The 23,298-nt window shown below is 43.5% G+C and overlaps 1 protein-coding gene across 1 annotated transcript; it reads right to left on the bottom strand.

Annotated features, from left to right (window-relative positions):
* Positions 1-2,149: 2,149 nt before the first annotated feature.
* gnaz (guanine nucleotide binding protein (G protein), alpha z polypeptide) lies at positions 2,150-14,213 on the bottom strand (the record flags this gene model as incomplete). Its single annotated transcript, XM_080017773.1, has 2 exons — positions 2,150-2,494; positions 13,491-14,213. The coding sequence occupies 2 exons, from the start codon at positions 14,211-14,213 to the stop codon at positions 2,150-2,152; spliced, it is 1,068 nt and encodes a 355-aa protein (XP_079873899.1).
* Positions 14,214-23,298: the final 9,085 nt, after the last annotated feature.

The raw sequence follows: 23,298 nt of genomic DNA, 5'->3' as shown, positions 1-23,298 counted from the left end.
TTTGTCCCCATCACACTTAAGCCAAGTTCATTTAGGGGCAATTGAATTGCATACTTTATGTGGTAATTATTTTTGCTCTAGTGGTTTTGTTGTATGGCCAGGAACAGACTCTTGTTATCATGGGTTTGCATGGACAGGAAGGACAAGAGTGATCGTTTCGGGAACAGAGTGTTCCCGTCCAAGTTGGAAATCACTTGGCGCTCGATAAATTGTGGAAAAGGGGGGGGGGAGACCGGCGGCGACGTCGCCGCACGTTAAGACTCGCGGCCGTTTCGCCGCCGCGTTCTCAAACGCACCCGGCGAATAAAAATCACCTTCAGAGCGTGGACCATACACACCGCCAAAAAACACATGTACTACACAATCAAAATTTGCATAAGTTGTTTTATTTATGGTTATTGTCCTCTTTAGATTTCTTCTTAGTTTTTTTGTTTTTTTTTTTGTTTTGTTTTTTTAAGTGGACATCCATTAAAGTAAAGTCAAGCCAGAAGCCCTTAGCTGAGTTGTTTGCACATTATCCACTTAACTGAAAAGTAACGGTTGGAGGATCTGAGTGGGGTTTTCCTCCTGTCTCTCTCTCTCTCTCTCGCTCACTCGCTCTCTCCTTCTTTAGCAGTATCCCAACTCAACCTTTATTTGTTTATCATTTATTTTAACAAAGAGTGTACCTTACAGTATATTTACACATATCAACTGACTGTATAACAATTTCCATTTAGTTAACGCAAGGAGAATCAAACTGAAAGGTTTTATTTTTCTCATTCATATTATTATTTTTTTAAACGTGTTTTTCTTTAGTTCCGCCCTGACCCCCCTCCCCGCTTCAGCTTTTCATGCTATGTTCGCCATCCGCTTGTCTCCGTTTTCATCATCATCACGATAATCATCCACATCAGAGTCATTCTTATCATCATCATCATCATTTCAATTGTAATCAGCATTATCAACATCATTACCGTAGCAATATCATCGCTATTGTTTTATCAATATAACTCTTTTCAATAAATTCCTCTCTGACAACAACTGTACAATCATACACAGTGTTTGACTTTTATATATATTTTTGGGAATATATTACTTAAACTAAGAAAAGAAAACGGAATCCCAAAGAAAATATATTAATATCCCAACGTAAGAAAATCATGCATGTTTTTATGTATTTGTCAATTGGAGGGGAAAAAAAATGTAACATAATGGATGGGATCTTGTTTTATTTACACTGATATTGGCACTGTTTTTGTTGTCTCTTTTGCTGGAAACTGGAATGATCATTACGAATACAATTGACTCAATAGAGCTTAATACTCTTCAAACTGTAAGTCAGAGGCCTGCTTCAAATGGCGGGTTTGACAGACATAATGATTAAAAAAACCCCAAAGTAAATAACAGACAAATAAAAGAGGAAAAAACAGAGTCAATAGTGTGTAAAAATGCATTTATATTTAGCTTTTTTGTGTGGCAGTTTTTTTTATCTTTTATATTTTTATATTTTAGGCAAAAAAAACCTTGTGACATCATATCTACTGACAAGTCTCCCAGAACTATAGTCTTCCAACTGTACCATTAGGCAGACTCGCGCTCTACCTTTTGTTAGGGTGAAACTCCTATGAGAGTGTTGATTTTTGTCAAAAATCCTTCCGGTTAAAACAGCATTAATTGACCCAGGCAAATGAAATAACCTATGGGGTAAAAAGTAACTGAAACCTGCCAAAAGAAAAGAAAACAAAAAAAACGTCTACCACTCAGTCTGAGCAGGTATCTGGTTAGATGTCTTAAATTTCCAGCGTTTTCCACGTCAAACAAGTGCTTGACCGTTGATCTCAAAGTTATTGTGTGTGAGAAAACATAAGGATGTTGTGTGCATGTGTTTGGGTGTCTCTACATACTCATATATTCAGTGCAAACACATTGGGTAGAAAACCCCGTCTTCGACCGTTAACCATCGGACCTTATCGTTTCAAAACGAAGCGGCTGAATCTGTGTAGTCCGTCCCTGACCCATCTCAACGCCTCACCTCCTTTGCTGTTCTGTGTTGCACCTCCTCAAAGAGAATGACCGACACCGGGCTGGCAAGCCTTTTGACCGGCGGGCCCGACGGCAGGCCGAGCGGCCCTGCCCTCCCCCTCCCCTCCCCACCCTAGGTCTGGTCCTAGCACAGGCCAATATATTTGAGATTGTTCTGGATGATCACGTCCGTGACGGCGTCGAACACAAACTGGATGTTGCTGGTGTCGGTGGCACAGGTGAAGTGCGAGTAGATCTCCTTGGTCTCCTTGTTGCGGTTGAGGTCCTCAAACTGACGCTGCACGTACACCGCCGCCTCCTCGTAGGTGTTCTGACCCTTGTAATCGGCGAAGCACACCGTCAGGGGGATGCGCTTGATCTTCTCGGCCAACAGGTCCTTCTTGTTGAGGAAGAGAATGAGCGACGTGTTGGTGAACCAGTTGTTGTTGCAGATGGAGTCAAACAGACGCAAGCTCTCCGCCATGCGGCTCTGCGGACGGACATAGAATGGAAGAAGAGAAGAGGGGATCATCAGACATTAAAAAAAATAAAATACAATTTTTAACCTGTGCTGTCAGTATGCTGGGCATACAATGAGCATTTTTTTGCCATTGCATATAGGACGGAGTTAGTCTGCAAGTGGTTTTAACTTCTCAACCTGCAATGCAACTCTTTATTCATTCTTAAATCATCAAGAACTGTTGCAATAACTCTGTCCTGTGGACGGCCTGGGAGACGACAAGAGCACAGCTTTTTGTTTCACAGAACCGCCACCAGCCCCCCTCTTTGGAGAACGATTTTACCATGTTTGGGTCTATAAACAACTAATCACTACTCCAAGAGGGGGAGAATCACCACGGGTGAGACAATTACACGTAGAACCCAACAACAACATGTATATGGAAAAATATAAGTGTAAGAAACAACAACATGTACACAGAAAAACATAAAACATCAAACGACAACATGTATCAAAAAAACAGAGTTAATTAAATCAGTGGCAGTAAATGAGGGAGAAAAGGAGGGATGTAATCAGGAGGGTGTTGGGGTTGTGTTCAAAGCAGGTGCTGGTGGTGTGTGTGTGTGCCTGTGATGAGACCGCCTGTATGTGTGTGTCATCAGACCGTTCCAATAATAATAATAAAATAGTTTAAGGGTTATGAGAATTCTGCTTTTACCTTGACCCAAGCAGTGTAAGCTTAGAATTGTTTTTTTTATATGAAAAGCACAGCCCATTCATGTACGCTCAAAGCAAGATGGGACCATGCAGTTGCATCCAGATAAGGGCTTGCAGTATGTCTTGCAGGGCCCCTCACAGATCTTCACTTGAGCAGCCAAAGGTATGGTTCCTCTGTTATGTCAACATGGACTTGAGACTCATTCAGACGGACTGTGGCATGAACTGTTCATTGGTAATTGGCCAATTTTGACAAAATTGACTGGAAAATTACGACAAATGCGTGACATTCTTACATAACATATAGTCTAAATCTTTCAGAATGGAAGGGATGGCAGCGAGGGCAGTAGGACTGAGTCTGGAAGTGAAGCTTTTTACAAAGTATCGCACTGTGGCCCTCTCCTGGCAAGTTACAGGCTGATGTTTTATTAGCATTAGATTTTTTTTCCTGTTCGGTACATTAACGCTGTTTGTGCTTTTCAGACTGTTAACTTCAATGTATAAAATATAGTTTAAGATAAGATTGATTGATGGTGTGTACCGGAATCAAACCTCTACCATTTTGTTATGTATACAGGTACTCCGCACTTAAGGACCTACCTGTTTAACCACCGTTCGGACTAACGACCAGCTTTCTGACCAGTCTGTATTGTCCAATCCCGCGGCGTCTCAGCATCAAGCATCTCATCACGCAACCCTAATTTAAATACTATATACACTTTACTTACTATATATACACTATATCTACTATATACACAATATACACTATATATACTATATACACTATATACACTTTATGTACTACATACACTATACACGGTATACACAATATACACATATATATATATATATATACACACCATATTTACTATACATACTATACCTCTTACTTGAATTTTATTCTAGCAGCAAGATGCGTACTGTATAGTACCGGATTGTCTTCCTCAATGCAGTGTTGGAATGTAGAACTCACTAATCCAACTAATTTGAGAGCTCACTAATCCTGCGATCTAGTGTCATCATGATTATTCATTTGAACTAAATTGAAGATGTAAGAGATCCAGGCAGTTTTAATTACGAGATCTTGTAAAGTCTGAAGTTCTTCCAGGGAGTTACTCGTCGAATCAGTTATAAGCGGAAGCACCCAAACAGATGAAAGCAAGTTAATGAACAAGAGGGCGATCAGCGTCAAAAACCAAATCAACAGCATGCAACACAATATTCGAACAGGTTGATATCCTGATCTCTGAGAATAGAGTTAACCTCAGAGCAGGGGGAATTAAATAGTGATTCCTGGGCTTCGGACAGGCGGGACAGCTTGGATATATGATGGTAATTATTGAGGTCACCGGTGTCACCGCCTTTATGCAGAAGGACCTCCTGAGCTGCTTCCCACGTTGTGGTAATTGTACTCCAAGTTAAAAATGTGCATAAGTGATACTGAAAGGGGCATTGAGGCGTGGTACTGGATTGTCAGGGTGTTATCCACCTCTGTGTATGTGACAGGCCTGAGCAAAAGGAGGCTCCTGGGATCATAATATGGAACAGGTATTTAATATATCGGGCACAGCAGAATTTATGTCCAATTAGTACTTGTACATAAAAAATATTGGTGATACATTTGATTTAAAAAAAAAAAGACTTTTTCACCCGCCCCTCCACTTACTGTTGACACAATAATAAGGTGTTTGTAATGAGGTGTATGAAGGATTATTATTTTTTTTTTTTCCAAGCACAAAGTAATTCCGGTCAAATAACCCAGCAAAGTCAAAATGTTTCAATAATATTATGAAAAAAAATATATATTTTAAGCTTGTTACAAAACTTCAGGTCAAGTCTGAGCCTTAACAGCATGTCACTCCTGAAATGGAAGCCGGACACGGGTTTGCCTTTCATATGGCATTACTGTATGTTCTTCAACCCACACTATCACACAAAACGTATCACGCTGAACGTGCGTCTGTCCGTCCGTGCGTGCGCGCATGTGTAAAATCTGAATGCTCCTGTCTGTTGGGTCGCCGTGTGTTTTGTCTGTGTGCTTGTCTTTATGTCTGGCCCCTGTGTGTGACTGTGCATTTGTAAAAGAAAAAGCAAGAGAAGGTGGGCGGGTCGGGAAAAGCTTCAGGCATGTGGTGTGTAGCCAGTAGCTTGTGACTGGGAGGTTGTCAGCCTGCTCTTTAAAAGGTTAAAAAAACAACATGGTGCGAGCAAATCACAAGATCTATTCAGAGGCTGGAAAAGATACCGAAAGGGAAATAGTGGAGGAGAAAAAAAAGAGGAAATGCACAAATAACATTGTAAATTAGCATTTCACGGATTATATCACATTGTTAAAATGTTTGACAGTTATTTTTCTGTGTTTTCTAAAAAGCAGATGTGGAAAGCCACGGTCAGCAAACTCAAAACCGCTCCACCAAATCACTTGGTTAAGTGCTCGCATTGTGATACACAACGTCTCCTCTCTGTGCACGTCAGCAACCTCTGGCGTTGGGGACGGCTGCTGATAAGTGTTTACTTAAGGTCTCAAGATGCCAGTGTTTTACTTCCTCCAATCCTCTCAAGGTGACAAAGGGAAAAAAGCAGGGCAGGGAAGGAGGGGTAAGTCGCTGAGATTTTGCCAAACGCTTTGCCCGTCCATCCCATAAACGGTACAGTCAGTGTTTTATTAATAGGTGGGCGGGCTCAAACGCGGGCGATCGAGCAAAGATTGCGTACGCGCGCGTGCCAACAAACAAACGCGCACACACACACACACGCACACACACACACACACACACACACACACACACACACACACACACACACACACACAAAAACACACACACAAAAACACACACAGAGGCAGAAGTATTCTCTGTGCACCATGGCCTCCCTGCGGTGCCAGTTCCTGTCCCAGAGTCCTCTGGAGACCTAGGGCCTTAATTAAGCTTAAGTATTAATGAGAGGTTTTCGAATCAATGCCAATGTTGTCTTTTAAACCACGTATACAAATAAATGCATTGAGGCGCCCCTCATTAGTGACTCCATTTGAACTAGTTAAAGTTAATTTAATGTCTCGTCTGTCCGCATTTATAATCAATTGGGATCGCTTGTATGGCTCCGCCATTTTTTCTACATCTAGATCCCCCCCCCCCCCCCCCAATCTCTCTGCTCCTCATTCCTGCATTTCCCCCGGCCGTGCTGCACTTGGATTCAGATGTGCACAACAGGGTGGGGTGCGCTGCTATGAAAATAAAAGAAGACTTTCACATGCGCGCATTTGCACGAATAGATTTTCCCCGACGAGCGTCCAGCCCCGGCCGGAGCGCACAAACCCGTGGAACCGTGCAAACGCACACGGTACCGCACACGGGGTCCACGCGCTCATGCATCTCTCATCTATTCTCTCTCCTGCGCTGCTGTTGTTCATTGTACAAACCCCCTCTCCTCCTCCTCCTCCTCATCCTTCTTTCCCTAGTCACAGCTCACTGTCAACAGCCCAGGATTAGGAGCATTTGACTGGCCTGTTGCTAGGCAGCGGTAACCACGGCAACCAATTCATTATGAAGACTGGGATGGGACAGGGGGAAAAAAAAAACTGCATCAGGGAAAGAGGAGGAAAAATTGTAATTGTACTACGATTTCCATGGAGTAATATTTCTCCCTTGCAGTTTAGCGCACCAACACTAGTGTATGTGTGTGTGTGTGTGTGTGCGTGTGCATGTGTGCGATAATAGGAGGAAGTTTGATCTTTCTCTGTGGATCTGAGCGTATAGAGCTCAACAGCGAGTTTCTGGGAAGTGAAACTGCCCATTTATATTCTCCAGGATTCTTGATTATTCGGCATAATGTCGTCACCATCCAAAGTTGAATGACCACGAGCTGTGAGATTGTGAAACGATGGTATATGCTCTTGTACAGGCCCCCCAAGTCAGTGTGACATCAGTCATGTTTGAAGAAAAAAACGTTTTATTTGCGGTACCATGGAGAGGTACTACACCACCCACAATCCTAAAGTGTAACGGCGACGTCTCTGATTGGTGGAGCTCGCTGTTACCATGGAAATATTTACAGCCCCTGCCAATGTCACTGTCGGCCAGTGTGTTACTGCTACCGCTGAACTGAAACACTATATATACACACGCGACACAAAATGACAACACTATTATTAACAATATAAACACTATAATAATGACAAAGATGATGTGGTGTAGGGGTGGTGTGATCTACGCAGCCACACCTGCCTCGGTTCTAGTTAACTGGGCCCAGGAGCAGGGGGTGGCTGTGCACCTGTTGTTCATCGGCGCAATCGATGAGCACGGGTGAAAATCACCCATCCCCACACACCCAGGGAGAGCCCTTGTCGCATGTCATGTTCCCATCTGCTCCCGGCTTGTTACATCTGGCCACTCTCTGCAATAAACCGGTGTGTTTTTACCCTCATTGCCTGCGTCTCTGCTTCGGGCACCTAGAAAAGCCACTTGGGGCGCGCGGCAGGCGGAACTGCCACAAGTTCAGGAAGAAGCGCACTTAACTATCGTAAGGTTGGAAGTCGTTCAAAAGGTATCATTCACAATGGTTTATGGGAGGAGTAGTTCCTCTACTCTTAAAATAATTATGCACACAGTCTTGTACCTTTGCCTTTTTTTTTCCATTTTCCATTTCATTTTTTTATTTATCTCCGATTCAAATGTTTTAAGGTCACGATTGAGCTCGTGGTCGGTTGGCTTGGTTCCAGGCTTAAAACTCTCTATACGAGAATTTTCTGAAGCATCGGTGGTGCGAGCTTAATGGGGAAATTCACTTCCAGGAAAAAAACGGAGCCGTTCAAAAAGTGGGCGGTCACTGTCGAGCCCTTTAGGGATCAAGGAATGATGAAGAGTGAACATCCATCAGGGGGAGAGGACATGACATGATTCTTAAATCTTTGCTGCAATTTGGGAGACGTTAAATGCACATGACGGCTTCTCGATCCACGCAGAATAACGAGTGCAGGCTGGAGGTTTACATTAGAGCTTTCTAGAGAGGCCATTTTTAAAACACAACATTTTACCCCAATCATTTCGTCAATAAATTGAGGCCCATCCCGCTCGTGAGCTCGTTTACCACATCTTGTTGTGATTCAAACCTTTGTAATAACTTCAACGATTTATATGCGCATTTTTGTATTTTTAGAGCTTATTGTGCGTAATCTCCGGTTTCACTGCATATATGTATGAACGTATGTATATGTATGTGACAAATAAACCTCTTGAATCTTATGAATGGACCAATTGTAATTTGATTTGGCGCATGCATTATGGATCCACTGTAAATAGGCATACGCAGCCTACAAATGAATAATGTAATACTTGGTCTCGCCGCAATATTCAACGTTACTACGTGGCAACGTATCTCATGCTCGTACAGGAACAGGAATCGATGAATCATCATTGCTGTGTATTTTTTACAGCTTACAATGTGTAATTTCTAAACCACTAGATGGAGCACTGTTCTATCATAAACGGATCAAAACAAAAAGCAAGAATTCTAATTTCCAACTTGAACCATTTGCTGCCATCATGCAAAAACAAATATTAATTGAAGTTTTAGCCCTGTCTTTGTCCAAAAAGAGAGGGGCTTCCTCGTAGATCCTTTTGCTTTTGGACATTTCTGAAGCGCATTTTGCACCAGAGTCTTAGACACAAAGCTCTTAAAGGGACTGTGCTTTGTCAAGACTAAGCAACGTGGCTGAAATTACAGAAATTATTATTTCTTATTTTTTTATTATTTTATTATTATTATAATTATTATTATTATTATGTGAAAGTGAACATAACTTTTCTCTTGCCCTCTCTATGTATCTACTTTGTTCCAGCAAACAACCGTACAGTAACACGAGCATAGGCAATGCTTTCCGAATCATTCCAAATACCAAAACCAAAGTGATGTTGGAAGTCCATGGCTGTTTGAAATTTCACTGGATTGGAATTGAATCACATACTAATCATGTAAACATGGGCATATATTTTACAGGAGTAACTCAAGAATACCGATTACATATAATGAAACGTATTTAATTGTGCCAGCCTTCAAAAGTTATTTTTATTCTTGCATATTAAATGATAAATCCTTTAAGTCCAAATCAGATGAGTAAAAACCTTAATTGTCACTTCCGAGGAGGAGGAGCAGGCTGCCTCACGGTTGCCCTCTCGGTCCCGGTCAATGAGAGCTTTATGGCGGGCCTTGCACTCCCAAGGTTACAGATACTATAAAAGAAAATGTGTGCTTGGCCTCAAGAGGTCATCGCCACTCCGCTCACACCCAGAATGTGCTGTCACGCCTCAGACAGTGGATCCACTTCTCTCTCCTAAAAACGATGTTTTTTAGCTGAAATTTTTGCGCCTTTGATATTGAAATAACAGCAGTAGTACAGTAGTAGTCCACACTCAAAATGCAAAGCGATTTTATATTTCCTGATTACACTCACACAGTCACTTTTTTTCCTCCCAATATTCAAGCATGGCAGCAGCAGAACATTTGGTGTTTGTTTTGTGGATTAAACTATCCTCAAGGTATCTCAAAATCATTATTTCTTGCTTCACGGTCATTATATTTTCCGTAAATCAAGCATTTCCACTCTTAGCTGGCTGCTTGACTCTTGTCATCTTGTCCTTTTTTTGAGAATTTCAGTAACTTAGATCCCAGGTGTTTGAGTCAACAGTCCCGGGCAACCAGTTAATTCGACGGCGCATCAGACTGATTTGGGGAAAAAAAGATTAAAATGCAATATCTTCAAAAAAAATGAACAGATTTTTGAATTTACCGAGATGATCTATCTTAGCGTCTTTTCAGTGAAGATTTGGTGCAAAGCCCGAGGAGAGAGGGAGGGAAGAGAGTCTCCACCGTGGGAGTGACGTGTCAGGTGTATCAAATGGAAGGTAGTATATACAGGATCCAGGCCTGCCGACAGGCAGGTTGGCCCCAAGGTTGTCGGGGTCCGGCGCTAATGTCTCATATAACCAAAATCTGACACGCCTGAGATCTAAGTTACTGACACGCAAATCCATCTTCACCTCAATTGTTCATTTTAAATTAAACACAAACATGGGATTTTCTTTTATAAAAACAAAAAATAAAAAGAAATGTATATTTTTTTCATCCCAAATAACCTAAAAAGTCCAAGCAGCGAGGAAGAAACCGCGCCGGCTACTTCTAGATACATTTCCTGCCCAGAGAACCACACCGTTGCAACGGCGCTTCGTTAACGTTACAACGCTTGGCTTTTTCCCTTTCACTCCTGACACCTTTCATCTTACATCCTTCCCCTTCTTCGCAGGAAGTACAAGTATGGGTTTTTTTTGTTTTTTTTTGCACCTGTGAACTCCCACAGCTGCACGGTGCCTTAACAATCTGCTAATTCTCACAGGTACAGGCTCACACTTTATTCTGTGAACTCAATTAGCACAACGCTGCATTTCTCTCCTCTGAGTTTATTTTTAACTAAAGAAACTAATTGATTTCATGTTCTAACTTGGTCCAATGTACATCCTGTGTTATTTGTGTTGTACGTTCATTATCAGGCCGCGGCAGATGCGGACATTTCAGTAAAGATTACAAACTTTTTATATTTCTCATTATTCCAGGGTCTTTAAGTAATGCTTAATATGCCTAATATAATAATGCCTGCAGACATTAAACCTGACTTCCCGTCTTCCCGACAGGCCTTGGCACCAAGGTGTATCTGTTGATGATATGGCAATATCATCTGTAAATACAGTATGTCTTGGTTGACTTTCAAAGGTGTAAAAGACTGCTCCTGCTACTTTCAAACAATAAATAATATAGAAGCCCCAGTCTTTATTTTTATTTAGTCAGACTACAACTGTGTGTATTTGTAGAATAAAACCTAATAATATATTGTATCTATGTCGATGAAAATATATCAAGACAACTTTAGATTACTGTATTACCGCAGGCTCACTCGAAAACATTGGAAATCAACATCAGAGTTTGGATAAGGTAAACTCTGATATTCGGGTACTCGGATATTTTTGAGACAAAAGGGATTAAAACGTATTCAATAGCGCCGAATGATTTCTTTGAGGAGTTAACTTTTACGTTCAGTTGGAACAAAAATGATAATTAATACAAGGGCTTAGTAGTTCCGCGCCTCCCCGCGCAGACAGGATGCAGATTGACAACACTGCTTCCTTCTTCGGCTCTATCTTTTGAAACCATCCTTTCACGCAGACCTATGGCATGAAACTTAATAATACATCAACTAAATGACCATGTTGCAAATCCTACTACCTACTGAGAAAAATTACATTTATTTACATGGTCTATTAAAAACAAGGCAAAACAAACTTTGCTTCCTTTGAGAAGCTTTCGAAAAAGTACACTCGGATAAAGCGTCTTATTCAAATTTCTGCAAATAAGAAGTGAATTTCTGATAATACATAGTTATATAATATCTTCATACTCTTGACTCTCAGACAGGAAACTCTAATCATTAGTAGTGCATTTCTTGTTGCCTAGTTACCACCTTACTTTCTGATTGTTTACACTATGATTAAATTGATGATTATAGTAGTATGCGCTGACTTGTATCCATACAATAAAGTTATTGAACAGCGTATGGGAGTTCCTGGAGTTTTTTGTTTTTATTCCCCGCCTGGTGGGAGTTGACGCCAGGGGATGCCGTTGATTTATATGGGAAACGGCCTGTGAAAACGGCCGTGAAACTGTGCTGGGATTAAAAGTTATATAAATCAACTTGACTTGACTTGTGTAAGACTCCCCCTAAAATCTTGAGTGAGTCACGAAGAAAAGTAGTCAATAATAGTAACAAGTGACGTACGTAGCCTTGTGATCACAAAGGAGCATTTACAGTCAAATTCTGATAAGTTCTAATTCCAGGGACAGAAGTTATTTTGGTATTTTCTTTGAAATATACCAAAATAGTACCAAGTAGTAGTACAGAATGTAGAATTATTTATGTATTTAATGGCCAGGTTTGCAATTTTTACTATTATGGCATATACTGTATATATATTGACTCACCGGCCTCTTTATTAGGTACACCTTGCTAGTACCGGGTTGGACCCCCTATTGCCTTCAGAACTGCCTTAATTCTTGGTGGCGTAGATTCAACAAGGTGTTGGAAACCTTCCTCAAGAGATTTTGGTCACGCAGTTGCAGCAGATTTGTCGGCTGCACATCCATGATGCCAATCTCCCGTTCCACCACATCCCAAAAAGTGCTCTACTGGATTGAGATCTGGTGACCGTGGAGGCCATTGGAGTACTGTGAACTCATTGTCATGTTCAAGAACCCAGTTTGAGATAATTTGAGGTGCATTAGCCATCAGAAGATGGGTGCACTGTGCTCATAAAGGGATGGACATGGTCAGCAACAATACTCCGGTATGCTGTGGTGTTTAAACCATGTTCAGTTGGTACTAAGGGGCCCAAATTGTGCCAAGAAAATTTCCCCCACACTATCACACCACCACCACCGGCCTGAACCGCTGATACATGGCAGGATGGATCCATGCTTTCATGTTGTTTACGCCAAATTCTGACCCTACCATCTGAATGATGCAGCTGAAATCGACACTCATCAGACCAGGCAACATTTTTTCCAATCTTCTATTGTCCATTTTTGGTGAGCCTGTGCGAATTGTAGCTTCCTGTAGTTTCCTGTTCTTAGCTGACAGGAGTGGCACCTGGTGTGGTCTTCTGCTGCTGTAGCCCATCTGCTTCAACGTTCCACGTGTTGTGCTTTCAGAGATGGTATTCTGCATTCCTTGGATGTACCGAGTGGTCATTTGAGTTACTGTTGCCTTTCTATTGTCTCGAACCAGTCTGCCCATTCTCCGCTGACCTCTGACATTTTTGTCCACACAACTGCCGCTCACTGGATTTTTTCTCTTTTTCGGACCATTCTCTGTCACCCTCTAGAGATGGTTGTGTGTGAAAATCCCAGTAGGTCAGCAGTTTCTGAAATAGTCAGACCAGCCCGTCTGGCACCAACAACCATGCCACGTTCAAAGTCACTTAAATCCCCTTTCTTCCCCATTCTGATGCTCGGTTCGAACTTCAGCAAGTCATCCTCACTATGTCTACATGCCTAAATGCAATGAGTTGCTGCCATGTGATTGGTTGATTAGCTATTTGTGTTAACAAGCAATTGAACAGGTGTACCTAATGAAGTGGGGTGTGTGTGTGTGTGTGTGTGTGTGTGTGTGTGTGTGTGTGTGTGTGTGTGTGTGTGTGTGTGTGTGTGTGTGTGTGTGTGTGTGTGCGTGTATGCGTGTGTGTGTGTGTGTGTGTGTGGCTCCTCTTACCGTCTGGTTGTCCTCATAGAGTTTGAGGTCATAGCCACTTAGCTCAACACAGAAAATGATTGCCGTCACGCCTTCAAAGCAGTGGATCCACTTCTTCCTCTCCGAGCGCTGTCCCCCCACGTCCACCATCTTGAAGGTGAGCTCCTTGAAGGTGAACTTGTTCTCCACAATGCCAGTGGTCATGTCGCGGGAGCGGAGGATGTCCTCCACCGTGGGGATGAACTCGGCGGCGGAGATGCGGTCCAGGTCGTTCAGGTAGTAGGCGGTGTTGTCCTCTAGGTGGTACTCATTGGAACGTTGGAAGCACTCCTGGACCCCTGAGTCGGCCCAAAGACGTTTCATGACCCCTTGCAGCTCCGACGTGATCTCCCCCTTGCTCTCCGCCGGCCCCGTCAAGGCGAATAGCTGGACGGCGTCGTAGGCACGGTCAGCATTGTGGAAGTCTATCTTGAGGGTGGCGAGGGCGCGGATGATGCGCGTGAGGGAGTCGATGGCGTTGTACAGGATGAGGGGCTTGTACTCCTTGCAGGCCTCCAGGTTGAACCCTCCGCTGTGGATGATCTTCATCTGCTTGACGATGGTGCTCTTGCCGGAGTTGCTGGTCCCCAGGAGCAGGAGCTTGATCTCGCGCCTCTGCCGCTGGCTTTCGGAGCGCAGGTGGCGGTCGATCCGCCGGGAGCGCCGCGCAGCCTCCTTCTCCTCCGAACTCTGACGGCATCCCATGGTCCTCCGTCACGTGGTTGCAGCAAAGGAAAACGTGCTGCTAGATGGAGGAGCAAACAACAACGCTAATTGGTTTATGGAGAGGGTGACCAGGGAGGCCAGGGGGGAAAGATGGGAGCCGATTTATGGCGGAGGGATTTTTTACTTGTGCTGGGGACTTTTTCGGGAGTAGAAATGGATAAATTCCTCAACCTGTCGCCGCGGTGATGAGATAAATAAGCCGCTGCGGAGAGGAAGCGACTCAAGAGTATTTCATTCTCTTCGACGCACGGCAGTCTGCGAGTCCTGTGGGGACAGAACCCTGGGTTTTGGGATGCCCGCACGCAGTCCGTCACTGAAGTATGACCGCCTTCTGAGGCCAAGGGAGCTGGGATTCATAGCAGGGTATGGTCCCCCTGAGGAAAGGCTCTGGAGGAGGACTGGGAAAAAAAAAAAAAAAAAACTACAGTTTGTGTCAGTAAAGACAATCTTTGGGCTCGGTGCCTGTGAATGGCAAAAACCTCTTGCTCTCCTCCCACATGGTTCTGTTGAGTTTCCTCTTCCTGGTCTGGCCACCGCAACCCGACACGTCTCCGCCCGACTCCGTCCGGTGGCTCTGGTGGATGTCGCCCTACCCGCTCTGTGAGGCGGCGTCTGTCAGGGAACTGCGGTCTTTCAAGTCTGCCGACACAAAAGAGATGGGAGGGACGTAAGTAGAAAGTCAAGATACTAATGAGCAGCCCCATCACGTCTCAGCCGAAACACTGGTCGTCATTAGTCTGCCAGAAATAGAGACGTTATTAAGTGTGATACTACTATCTGTCGAGATCAAAAGGTTATTACTTCCAACGGACAATGCAGGGCATTCGCTTAAAGACACAAACTTAGCCACAGACACAGACACAGACACACACACACACACCCACACACACACACACACACACACACTTCATTGTATCTCAAACTAACAACTGTCCTGCCTCTCCTCCTCTGTAGACTGGTACTGACCCCTGTTTTCTGTTCCTGACAGATTGCAGCCCTCTGGCAGTCCAGTGTTACCATAGACCATACCACAGCAGGTCTAATCCACGCCTACCACACCTTTCTAAACACACACACACGCACAAACGCACGCACGCACACACACACACACACACACACACACACACACAAGGTCAAATGCATACACGCTACCGCCAGAGCAAACCGCAAGAGATATCCAGAGGTTTTAAAGGAAACATATGCAGGATAAAGGATGAATGTGTTATACCCTGACCAACATTGCCCTCCTCTTTCCACTCACTCCACCCCCCTCTCCGCCCGCCCTCTGCGTTATAGCACCACTGGCTGTGCAGCAAATTGACATCGGGTGTAATGTTTATTTACTATCACAGTGGAAAATAACCGGCTCGAGCCTGCAGGTGCCTCTCAGTCTTTAATATCACTGTCAATCCCCTAAATGGTTCCCCTTCTTTCCTAATAAATCTGTGTATTTTTCTGTTTTAACCGAGAGACGTTGCATCACAATAATAAAATAAAGAACATTTTGTCAAAAACAGGTGGTTCTATCAGGGCTATGTTTTTTATGTTATTATTGTTCTGTGGGGCACCATTTACAAAGTTATTTCGATTTGTTCTACTTTAACCGAATACAAGTTGAACACTTATGTTCCTGAACATAAATAAGCACGCCATTGTCCGTAAAAATCCTCAAAAGCCAAGGCAGGTTCACTGCGGCGCACTCCGGTGTGACGAATAGATTCACACTGATGCCGGCTGTACGCTGCTGTCTGAGTAACAGATGTGAAATCGTGCCGTGGCCTAGTTTTTCCTATCGGGGTACTATACTTCCTTGGACCTGTCAGAAAAGCGAGGGAGACAGAAATCGAGTAATGGAAAGCGCAACACCCGGCGCCCAGAAACCGAGATCCGTACCTTGAAAGACCGAGAGGACAAACAGAGCAGAACAAAGCCATAACAAAGCATCACAACACAAACAGAGTGGAGAGCAATGTTCCCTGGCTTCAGGCACCTGACTGCCCTCTGAAAATGGCACAGCCAGCCAAACCGGTTAATGCACATCACTGATTCTGAGAGGCTATAAAACACATTAAACAGCGCGCAAACGCATTTCAATTTCCCCTTTTCACAAAAATGCGGCACTTGCACTTTTGCTCATTTGACGTGACGCCTCTTAGGGTTATTGCTGTGGAAGTAGGATTTAGGACATTTCCCATACTATATTGTACAACACAGTACATTGTTATGAAACGTTACAATGGCTGTTGTACATTTCCCATGGGCAGTGAAAACAGCGGTAAGTTGTAACATAACAGAAAACAAAGAGAGAAAAGTAATGTTGGTTTGATACTGTGAATTTTTTTATTTTTTATTGTACGTCGATTTGGACCAAAAGCGTCTGCTAAGTGACGTAATGTAACGGGTAATGGCCGGTTTATTGGACCTTACCTGAAAGTACAACACAAAACTGAATTTAAAGTCAATATTCTTTTGAGAGCAAAAACGATCAAGTCAAATAACCGCTGACACGAGGCAAATTGAGGGTGGAGTAATTATTCAACATTTCATAAAGGATTGTATGCCGTATCAGAGTGGTTTTGGAATGTGTTCCTAATATAAAATTCCATCCCTTATTTATCGCATTAGACAGGTCCTCAGCCGCCCAAACACAAACTTATGTTTGGTTTTTTTTTGTTTTGTTTTTTATCATTACTTTGTTCCGTAATTTGACTCGTCAAATAAACGACACTGACGTCAGGGGATAACAAACTATACATTAGTGAACGACTAGCGGTCGGACGGGAATATTACACCGGATCTTGTCACCGGACGAGCACCATCTGGAAGACGTTGTTCCACGCGCTGAAAACATCTGACGTCGATCGCGTTGATCCGCGTGTCAGTACAATATGCACACGCACCTCTTTTTACGTCGATTTTTTTTTTTATGGACTATTATACCGCACACGACGGGTTTGCAAAACCGTATTCCATCAGTAAAACACGGCAAAAAAAAAACAAAAAAACTTCGTCCTACGGCAGGGGTGTCACATGGCGGCGTACCGGCGAAGAAGCCATTACTGCAAAGACAAAAGTGCACACCCTACCTCCCCTCAGTGTCTCACATGCACTTGGGCGTCTTCCGCGGCGTTCTCCCCGTACCAACCCCCCCCCCCCCCAAAAAAAAATCCCGTCACGGACAAGCTATGGTGTCACAATACCGCGTCTGCGGCGGGGGCACGGTGCGGCGGGGACAGGCTCGTTTCGTCGCGGGAGCCGGGGTAACGCGATAGCCGGGGGGTTGGGGTGGGGGAGACCATCGCTGTCACTCTCTTGCCGTTTTTTTTTTTGTTTTTTTTTTAATCCCTTAACGGCCCCTGGTGCACACAAACCCAACTGCTCGTCATCCATCTTTCTCTCCCCCCCCCCGCCGTGCTCACCCCCGATTATTTATTTACTATGCAGCTACATAATGAATTACAATCACGTTCGCCGAATCGAGCGTGCGTAGACGCGGCCCCGTGCCCGTGGTTGTAAGTGTATTGTTAAATCCACACACACAAAAAAAACGCCATTCATTCCATCAATCTTGTGAGAGGAAGAGGTCATTTTGATTCGCCATAGACTTGAGTAATAAAAAGCACCCTTTAATCCAAGAGCCAGCATCAAGTTAAGAGTTGAATAAATTGGTAGAACGTGTGTCTGACGTACCTAGTACCCGCGTGTGAGAATACTCAAATCGCTGCATAATACACTCCACTGACATTATCGTTAGTATTATTATTATCACCACCTTGTGTTTATTGTACAGGGATCGATGGTGCAGCATTATCCCCGCGCTGCCGTTAGGGGTCTTATGTTTCAACGCGGAGGGTCAGCTCACCGAAGCCGTGTTTTATTTCCAGAAATAAGATACGGCGAGCGGTGTTTAACGAACGGCAAGAGGCGCGGGGAGGGGTTTTTGTGTTTTTTTTTTTTTTTTTTTAACCTCCAGCCGGTCGGGATTTGTAAACACCGCGTGCGAAAAGCGACGGGGACGGGGGAGGGAACGGCGTTCGATCCGCCCGTTCTTCGGTCCGCGGGAGCGAAGATTGATGGATTCGTCTTGCAGTCTTCCCCCCCCCCCCACCCCCAAAAAAAAAAAAAAAAAAATGGCCTCGAAATGGCGTCTCCCGATTTTATGAATCATTTAAGTCGACTGTAAAATTCTGTCATAACTCAGACGGACGCTGTGGGCGGCCGTTGCGTGACGCTCATTTGGGGCCAGGGCTGCTGCGAAAGCGTTTGCGGTGGGGAGCCGCCGATCGCAACGCGTCCATTGAAAACGTCAGTCAAAAAAAAAAGGCGTTTCGTTGAAGTTCCAACCCGGAGAGGTGTGTTCATAATTGAAACAAGGCTCCTTATTCGGGGTCGGACGCGACTTCGCCGCGCCGCCCGAACAGGCGCGCCCCCCGGGGTTGAGCGGGAACACTTCGCCCTCGGACGTTTGGTCGTTCCGTCCAACTGCGGTCGGCCAGGCGGGGCGTTCCTTTTTTGTTGTTGTTGTCGTAACAAATAGATGATGTCAGCCTTGACAAAACCCCGCGACGGCAGCAGTTTTTATTAATTGACGACATTATCATTATTATTATTATTATTATTATTATTATTATTATGTAAAAAGTCGCATACCGGAGGTTTCGGTGGCTTCTCCGGCTCTCACTCACCCTTAACTCTCCTTGAGACAAAACGTTGCCAGGGGATAATTTGCGCAGTGCTTATTTTTTTTATTATTATTATCACTTTTTATTTTAACGCTTCATTCATCCACTGGTCCAAAGCCCTGGCAGTGGTTCCTGTGGCGAGTTATGAACGCTTGCCGCAAACTGTGTGCGCCCCCCCCCCCCGCCCCCAGCTCCCAAGCGGGATGAGGTTACCGGGGACACGAGAGCGTCTAGTCGGTGTCCTTAAACGTCCAGCGAGGGCCGTGCGGGGATGCGAAGGAGCGTTAAAATCCGTGTGATTCTTCGCACAAGTACCGTTGCGAGCGCGGCAAGGACCGCGTATTTATTCATTCATATTCAAGAATTTTATTTTATTTTTTCAGAGGGGCCGTCATGGCAAAATATAACTAATGTGAATCGGTACTGGGCTATAAAGAATGTACTAAAACAAAACTCATCCAAAAATGTGAGGTGCTCAATAAGCATGACTGCCTCCGGTCGTCTTCCGTGGCTTTTACCGCACGAATGCCACGCAGGGGGAGAAAACAAATACCAAAATAAAAAATAGTTTGGGTGGGGATGTTGACTTTTTTTTTTTAAAGCACATTTAATCAACGGCATGCACCAAATCCTAAATCTACAGACAGCGAAATTATTCGGGAGTCCTTAATTCTCAAGGAAAAAAACGCATGCAGCAAAAGAAATTGGAAAATAATCAGCGCCGAGCAATCCTTCCACATCTGTGTTCTGGAGGACAGTTATCATGGCAAGGGTCTTCAGATGCCCAAAGGGTTTTGGATTGTGACAATCAGATGCAAGGCTCTTATGTGCGCCGTTATAGGACAGTGAAGTGTATTGCTTCTTGGATACTACTTACATGGAATCACGGTATTAAAATTGTAACAGCTAAAGGAATGATTTGGACTCTTTAACAAGGCTCACTGCAAGACCACAATGATTAAATCGCTTGTGGATCACTTGTGGATGTGTTTCATTACACTATGTTTTGTGAGTTGTATTTTTGAGGGCGATTATCCTAAAACGTCTTGGGAGGTATTGATTCATAAAGTCAATTGAATTACATTACGTTTAATTTAATCAGGAACAGATTGGAATGGATTGGATTAGACTGGTCTGGACTGGATTGGATTGTAATGGATTGTAATGGAATGGGGGGGGGGGGTGAATGCATTGAATAATTTGACTGGAACAGGTGATTAAACTTTGGTCCAAATGCATCGTCCATAATTAAAAACCAAGCGACCATTATGGTTTAACTTAAGGAGGAGGTCATGTGCATTTCTGGACCATCAGCTCCTTAATGGTTTTGTATTCTTGTAATACGATAAATATGCTACATGTAGGATTTACGTATCAATTACCAAGTTAAAATGAGTTAAAATTAGCTGTGATTCCATGTTTGAAATTCAAATGCTTCTGGCTTAAAGTTTGTATGTTTGGTTTGGACTAAACCATCGATATGTTTAACAATATTAATGTGTGTATTCCACTATGAAATATCACATTTTTAACAACACACTAGAAATCAATGCATTTTTCTTTATTTTTTTTCATCAAAAATATTGCAAAATATTCGTCACTGATTCAAAGCTGTCACTTTTAATATCAGGACAGAAGCATTCATCTGTATTATCCTCATATGTTTCAATGTGTGGGTGGAACCAGGGAGGTAGGACTCTTGTCTGCATTGAATCCCTAGGTTGCTACGGTTGCCCTCACCTGGTTGGTTGCACAGTCATTTTAATAGAGTATGTGCTTTTTTTTTTACATTGAAGTGAATGGGCTCAGAGGCTTACTTCTGAGTAGAATGCAAAGTTCTGCTTTTTTTTTTAAGTAACAACATATAAACATTTTTTGACCATGTCACTTGGATGGAGCAATGCAGGTTGGTCACCGGAAAAATTGTCAAATGATCTGCATAATTCAACCGTTATGTAGATAATTCAAGGCCAAAAGTACTAAGTGGTGCCTCATGACCATTGTTTAACTCATATTATCATATCATAGTGAAGTACCTCATATTAAATGTTGTTATTTAACATATCACTTGCGGTTTTTTTTCATATATTACATACATTGTTAACATATACAGTATTTTTCTAATTTATTTATATTTGAGCAGGGTATTGGTACGATTCTACTTCTGTCTTTACGCTTTGGGAACTTTTAAACTTGACACTAAAATACCGCAATTATTTGCACACATGTTCAGTATATACCTTAAGCTTGTACAAGAATATGAATACAATACAAGTAGTAAGCTCTTTCTCTTTCATTTAGGGAGAACTATAAATACACGATTTTGTTTTGCGTATTTCCGCCAATCATAACATTGAACAAAATATTTGTTTTGCAGTGGAAAGAAATTGTCAGGGAAATTCCTGATTTCCATGTATGAATTCCAGAACCGAGCACCAAGAATCCTGGTTTCCACTTTAACATCTGAATGGTTGACGGGCCACACGTGACCTAAATATTCTGCTTGTCCATGAGAATCACACTCACCTCTTTCCACTCTGCGATTTTAATAAACGTGATGAGGGGGGTTGGGTTGGGGGGCAAAGGTGACTTTCGAAGTAGGAACCATCACAATATATAAAACTGACACTGAAGTGGGTGTTTCCGTGCAAAGGGAAGGAATTAATTTCACGATTATATCAATGAAATGCATCACAAAATTGAATAGTGACAGATTTCTTTAATGGAAGTGATTTATTTTTTTCTTATTATGACTTTCTAACGTCACCTCTCAACTCACGGTGATGGGAAAAGACGGACGACTGAAAGTCAAAGAAGAGTAAGTTGGAAACACTTGCGCGAGGTTTTTACAACCCATCCCAACCCGTCCCCGTTGGAAACACTTTGGCTAAGCTCTCAAAGCGCATTACGTGGTATTATCCAATGATTTACCCAGCTATAGACTGAATATTAAATATTAAAAAAAAATAATAATAGGTAACGCGGAATAAAACCGACCGAGCTTTGCTGGCTTTCGACATCGTGGACGTCGTGAGTTTTTCTACATCATATTTATTACACGTCGCCGCCCACACAGGGAAACATGAGGAACAAACGACTCCGAGTTAATTCGCTGCCCCCGGAAACAGTGTTTTCAGCAACAAATATGATGTTGATTGTGATGACGGCGATCTCGGCGAACCCCGTCCAGCGGTTCAAAATAGCCTTATAGGCCGCGCGCTGCATGTATTCCCGAAATCTGGGACAAAAGCGGGACAGTCGATCCTACTGTAGCGCGTTCCCAGCGGCGCCGGCGGATCAATGTCCCTCCGCCGCGGGCCGCCAGGCAGCGTTCCCGAGGGACAGCGCCGAGTCATGTGACGCCACTGAAAAATACACAGCGCCGGCGTTAAGTAAGAACCCGCATCGTCCAAATTGTTTCGGCGAGCTTTTACCGTGCAGTGCTGAGGGGAACGAAATGGATGTGATACTTCAATCTAGATGGAGGCCCGTTGCCGTATGGTGAGTCACTACCATGAGCTCACCCCATCCTACGTCAGACCCGTATGAGATGTAGGTCACAGACAGTGATATCCGGTGCCCGGCGGTTTACAATGCATTATGAAAAATTAAGGAACTTTTGCTTAAATATGGCGCGCGTTTTCGTTCACGGGTGGCATAGCTTTCGACAATTTCGACAAAATTTCTTCCTCGCTGGCATTCCTTGAGCGTCACCGCTGTGGACGTGAAGCCGCCGCGCGACGCGAGCAAAACAATCCCTGCTGATCTCCCTACTTAAAGCGGTCCATTAAAACATTACGCCGAGATGCAGCGAGGCCTCGTGTGATACAGTCAGTTGTTTTCACTGATGCATCCCAACAGTAGCGTTTCCGTGAGTAAATCGTTTGACTTTATTGAATGTTGTTTCATCGTTTCCGGTCATAAAGCCCCTTTTCCCCCAAATGTCTTTTTAGATGAATGCTACTTATTACTTTGAATCATGAGTTGGACTTGAGTATTATTATTTTCTGAATTAAAATTCCTAACCCAGGTCTGATTTTTCGGAGAACTCATTAACATACCTGTAAGTACGGTGGCTCTGAGGGCTCAGTGCGCTGCAACTTGAAACGCACGCAAATAGACATGTGAAGACAACAAATGCACAGCTGCTGGTATATAACAATGTTAAAGCAAGTTTGACACTCCACTTCATTGCCCCCCCACCACCCCCCAAATCAATTATGGTCTGGGTATATTATTTTGGAAATACAAGTGGCCATTGTTTAATTTAATTCGTTTTTTTCTCTGACTACCTTGCACTACAGCACGAGACTTTCAACTACAGTGACAACTAACTATGGAAGTCCCGGTTTGTCTGGGGTCGTCCGGCTGTGTCCCAGGTC

This window comes from Zeus faber, assembly GCF_960531495.2.
Source record: "Zeus faber genome assembly, chromosome: 17".
Taxonomy (NCBI): Eukaryota; Metazoa; Chordata; class Actinopteri; order Zeiformes; family Zeidae; genus Zeus; species Zeus faber.
The sequence above is the reverse complement of the archived record's forward strand: the minus strand, read 5'-3'. Positions and strand labels throughout refer to the sequence as shown.